At 44.6% G+C, this 4825-nt stretch overlaps 2 protein-coding genes across 3 annotated transcripts in view; one reads left to right on the top strand and one right to left on the bottom strand.

Moving 5' to 3' along the window:
* The first annotated feature begins 176 nt into the window (after positions 1–176).
* LOC109545412 (ephexin-1) lies at positions 177–3525 on the top strand. 2 transcript variants are annotated; one of them, XM_048666811.1, is made up of 11 exons: positions 177–391; positions 440–865; positions 922–1116; positions 1175–1395; positions 1448–1652; positions 1708–1884; positions 1940–2111; positions 2167–2368; positions 2424–2843; positions 2897–3101; positions 3150–3525. In XM_048666811.1, exons 1-11 carry the CDS (start codon positions 277–279, stop codon positions 3302–3304), a joined length of 2493 nt encoding a protein of 830 aa, XP_048522768.1. In that variant the 5' UTR covers positions 177–276; the 3' UTR covers positions 3305–3525. The 2 variants fall into 2 exon arrangements, with proteins under 2 accessions (XP_048522768.1, XP_048522769.1); XM_048666812.1 differs by having other exon boundaries at positions 1175–1400; positions 1456–1652.
* Positions 3428–4825, bottom strand: part of LOC109545420 (transmembrane emp24 domain-containing protein B) — a 3338-nt gene continuing 1940 nt past the window's right edge. The window contains exons 2-3 of the mRNA XM_019916093.2: positions 4275–4538; positions 3428–4217 (exon numbers count right to left, since the gene is read on the bottom strand). Coding sequence (XP_019771652.1) covers positions 3984–4217; positions 4275–4538 — 498 coding nt within the window. The 3' untranslated portion in view covers positions 3428–3983. The remainder of the gene's footprint in view (positions 4218–4274; positions 4539–4825) is intronic.

Below are 4825 nucleotides of genomic sequence, written 5' to 3'. Positions count from 1 at the left end.
CCTTTGATAATGTCCACCGCAGTTGTGGACGAAACGTCAGGAAGAAATTCCCATAGACCACGGCTTCAAAGCCCGGAAAACATTCCTAAATGTAAACTAAGATTAATCTTTGGTTTTGCAACAGTTCAACACACGTTGCAAATGAAGTTAGTTATGCTTTAACCGCCACTTCCTTGCAGAGTTTAGTGAATCGTTTCCGTTTTCTAGGACGACAGTGGCATTGATGTGAGCAACAGCAAACTACCAGAACCTCCGAACAACCAAAGCTACGGCCTGATGAAGTTTGCGGAAAAGAACATGAAGAAAATCAGCCGCAATTTTACCATGAATATTACCAAATCGCTGACGCGCATGAGGAAGCACATGTCCAAGACTGAAGACAACACCAGCGGTAATAAAAACAAACTCTCCCTAGAGCGGTGCTTACATTCAATTTCAGGGTCTAATGCGGACGTTAAGAAGCCGAAGCGTCCAGCACCCACATACGAAAACGTGGAAACCCGAAACCCCGCGCTGAAGACGACGATTTACTCTCAACCCATCATAATCGAGCCCAAACCGACCTCAGAATCTCAACCCTCTGAAGAGCAGGACAAGATGAAAACCATCTCCAGACCCAAGGGAGGTTTCCTCACTAAGTTCAGACGAAGCATGTCTTTGTCGGTAGAATCTGCGAACGAAGTTACCTCGAATCTGAACGGCGGCAGAACCAAGAGCACCTTCTACCTGACTGATGCCATTGATATTGATAGCAGCGAGAAACAGAGCAGCTCAGAAAAATCGCTTTCTCCAGTAGTCAGGCATGGGAGGCCGGCCCCAATGAGGCCCACCAGTCCCCCACCTCCAGCCCCAATAACTCAGCCTGGTAGCTACAGTGCCTTGTCTGATCCAGCTTGAACTGAGGCGAAATTTTTATTCCAGAGCTGAGAACATCGAATCGCAAGGACGGGAAAAGCTCCTCTTGGTACGCGGACTCCGGGGTCTTCAAGAACATCGACCAGACCAAGAGGCCGAACACCTTCTGGTATGCAGAGGTTGGATTGTATCAGAGCAACTCGTCTCCAAGCACCAGTTCGGCTGAGAATAGCGGTAGCAATCTGAGCGTCCCCATTAAACGTATGAGTTGGTGCAGTGCACAACATTGGGGCAGCTGTTTCAAGTGGGATTGTTTTAGCCTTTGAGATACCTAGACCCAGTTTGAAGCCTTCGGACTTCATCAACCAGGACGACAAGGAGCAGTACAACAACATCAAAAATGAAAATCCCTACTATGCAGACAGCGTTAACAGTTTCAGTAGCATCGAGACAAAGCAGGAAGATTCTCTGAAGCAGGAAATTCAGCTCAGGCTTCAGGATGAACCGTTGTACCAGTTTTATGATGCTGCTGTCTTGGACGTAAGGTTTGTGAAGGAACAATGAAAAGTTTTGGCATTTCGGCAATTTCCAGTCAATCAGCTATGCTGATACTTCCGACTTCGAAGCCTCGGACTCGGACAACTACGAAGACGTGTCTGAGGAAGCCGTTATCAAGAACAACGTGAGCAAACATCGTCCTTCTGCTATGGAACTGGTGTCCCCTAAGAGGGACTCGATGTGTTTCAACAAGTCTCTCTGGTGCGAAATTCCCGAGGTCCTAAATTCATCAGTATTAAGTGAGTGGTCAGACCCCAACCTTTTTCAAGTTATGAAAACACTGTTCATTCTCAGGTACCCTCAGTGGACACCAGAAGAAGCTGCAGGAAGCGAAATTTGAGATTCTAACATCCGAAGCCTCTTACCTCAACTCGCTCAATGTGCTCAACGATCACTTTCTGAACAGCTTCAGAACCAACCACCTGATTTCGAAGGAAGAGCGCAATGTCCTCTTTGGTCACGTGGAAGACGGTAAATAAACCGTCAAGGAAACGGGAAAAAACGTTCAATTTGCCACGGTTTTCAGTTCGCAATTCGTCCGAGAAACTGTTGCATGATCTGGAAAAGTGCTGGCAAGATAACATTTTGCTGCACGGCATCTGTGATATTGTCCAGAAACACGCCGAGGAGAATTTCAACGTTTATATACCCTACTGTGAAAACCAAGTGCAGTTTGATGAAGTTTTAAAAAGCCTCAAGTAAGTAACACATAAGAAACGAAGATCAGTTTAATAAGGCAAATGGATTTTGCAGGGAACGTTTGGGTTTCACCGAGTTCCTGAGACATCTAGAAATGAGCGAAGCCTGCCAGTCCTTGTCGTTATACTCATTTTTGATGTTGCCGATGCAACGAATCACGCGATGGCCTCTTCTAGTGGACGCCGTGCTGAAGCGACTGTCTCAGCAGGATTCTGAGTATTTTGCCTGCCAGTTTGCGCTGGGAACTCTCAACAAGGTGGGATCTTTGCAAAGAAAAACCAGCCAGCGCTGAATATTGCGGTTTTTTGCAGATTGTGGGCCAATGCAACGAGGCGGCGCGCCAAAAAGAGCGAGAGACTGAACTGATCAAATTAGCCAAACAGCTGGAGTTTCCCCAAGCGATTCCTCACATCCCCCTAATAGCCCCTGAACGTTGGTTGGTCAGATGCGGGCCAGTTATTCACATGCAGCCCAGAAACGAAGACACCAAGCTAACATTTGGGAAGAGATTCAGCAAGACTACCGTCCATCTGTTCCTCTTTAACGATCTGTTCGTGGTCGCCAAAGAAAAGGGCGACAAATCGTACATAGTTCAACAGTACTGCCACAGAAACCTGGTGGAGCTGAGTAGTTCCGAAGTAGCACTTAGCGTTCCGGCAAAAGAAGCGCAAGGGAAAAACCTAATTTTCTTAACAGTCTTGGAGAACCAGGACGGGAAAATGATCGAATATGTAGGTTTTGAGGGAAATGTTTGCCAGTTGGCAGTAGAATCTTCTGGTTTTAGTTGCTGGCGTGCAGTTGCGAAAGCGACAAGGAGCGATGGGTCGAGGCGCTCACGCCGCCAAAGTCAGAAGACCCAGAAGAAACGCTTTATGATTGCTGGGATTGTCCGCAAGTGTTTGCCGTGCACAATTACACCGCCAGTCAACCGGATGAATTAGCTCTTGCGAAGAACGACGTGATCAACGTGCTGAGGAAAATGGCCGATGGTAAGTAGCAGCATCTTCGTCCTTAGCTTTGCTAAAACCGGATTTCAGGCTGGTACCATGGGGAAAAAATCCGGGACGGCCAAACTGGATGGTTCCCAGCCAATCACACAGTGGAGATCGCTAATGTGCATGTTCGCGCCAGAAACCTGAAACAACGCTATCGACTGTTGGCGCATACAGAGAATTACCTCAAATCAAAGTAGTTGGAAAAACTGACGAACAGTTCAACTTGCGTATAGAATCAGCAGTTTTAGGATTAAGGGACTCGTATAATAAAGAAACGCATTTTTCCTCAGAGGAATTTCGTATAAACAAATAAAACGTGATTTGTATTTTATAAAAACGTTGTTTTTAATTCTTGTAACATGGTTGTATATAGAATATTTTATGTTTACAAAATAAACCCCCCGTTTTTATGGATAAACGAATGCGTTTTATTCGCTCTGGCGAGATCAACATCTAAAGTTAATTCGATGATCATGTGTGGAAAACTTAAATGCTCAACAGTCGCCTATTAATTACAACAAAAAAGTTAGAATTAGCTTTTGATCCCAATCTCAATCACGTCCATTTCTAAGTATAATCGCAATCATAGTGTGGTGATTTAACAACAGTAGAAAATATAAAATATAAATAAAGGCAATTTCCATCACAGACTTAGTTGTCATGATTTAAGGCAAAGCCAATGTTAATGGAAAGTGAAAAGGTTGAACTGCCCACTTGTCTTTTTCGCGTTTGGTTAGCAGAACTATACACTACATGGCGAAAATTATCATCTTGCATTGGAAAATTCCCTGTAAATTTCACTTATTGAACGCTTATACTGCTCAGCTAGTCAGTCAAGTAGTAAAAAATCGTGTCTTCCAGATCAAACTTCCACCCTTAAATCCTAGTTTTGCTAAACCCACTGCCAGAATTAACATCAAACAGTTTCCTAACAAAATACACCTGCACAATGGTCGTTCCAGCAATGACCAGAATTTGGATAATCGACCAACGAACCACATAGTTGTTGTTCGCAGTCAGCAGATTCATGTCCCACGCCTCTCTGGCTCTTGTGCGGTGTTGGAACTGTAGCATTTCGTTGATATTCCGCTCCACCCCCACAATCGTTGACTGAAAACCCAAATATTAAGCACAGAAGACTAGAACAGTCAAGCGGGGAAATCTTACAGTGAAATTTTCCATGTTCATATTCAATTCATCCACATCTTTGGTGTATTGCTCCCATAGATCGTATCTGACGACGGTTAGGTAGATATTGACCAGTTTGGCGGCGAATTTGGAAAACTGGTTATCGATGCACACGGAATAGTAGCCTCCAGTCGATGATTGGTCTTGGTATTCACTGTTCGGCTTCCATTGGTACGGATGCACTATTTGGCCAGTTGGGTTTCGAACAGCAAAGCCTGCCATACCGTCACCACCTCGAACCACCTAATTTAACCAGCGAATTAGTCCGGATATTCTCAATTTTCCCACCGGCTGGATGCACCACTTTTTCCGAATATTCTCGCTTCTAACTGTGCACAACATAATTTTTGAGCGATCTTCCTCTAAGCAGTTTTATTTCCGCCGATGCTCTTGACTGACTTGAAAATTGAGACTCCATCTTTGGGTCTCATTTCATCCTCTAATTTTCCATTTTTAGACAGAAAATTTCATGTTTTCTGTCCCGTTTTGCATGTTTCTCGGAAGCAAAATGAGCAAGAATGCTCGTTTTT

Source organism: Dendroctonus ponderosae, unplaced genomic scaffold (genome assembly GCF_020466585.1).
Source record: "Dendroctonus ponderosae isolate FM_Combo_2020 unplaced genomic scaffold, Dpon_F_20191213v2 Dpon_F_20191213_5, whole genome shotgun sequence".
Taxonomy (NCBI): domain Eukaryota; kingdom Metazoa; phylum Arthropoda; class Insecta; order Coleoptera; family Curculionidae; genus Dendroctonus; species Dendroctonus ponderosae.
The sequence above is the reverse complement of the archived record's forward strand: the minus strand, read 5'-3'. Positions and strand labels throughout refer to the sequence as shown.

What these genes read in the sequence shown, in the direction of transcription:
- LOC109545412 (XM_048666811.1), top strand. Translation starts at nt 277, where the DNA reads ATGAAGTTTGCGGAAAAGAACATGAAGAAAATCAGCCGCAATTTTACC. An exon ending in AGCCCCAATAACTCAGCCTG is followed by an intron (nt 866 to 921) that starts GTAGCTACAGTG and finishes TTTTTATTCCAG; the next exon opens with AGCTGAGAACATCGAATCGC. An exon ending in GAAGTTTTAAAAAGCCTCAA is followed by an intron (nt 2,112 to 2,166) that starts GTAAGTAACACA and finishes TGGATTTTGCAG; the next exon opens with GGAACGTTTGGGTTTCACCG.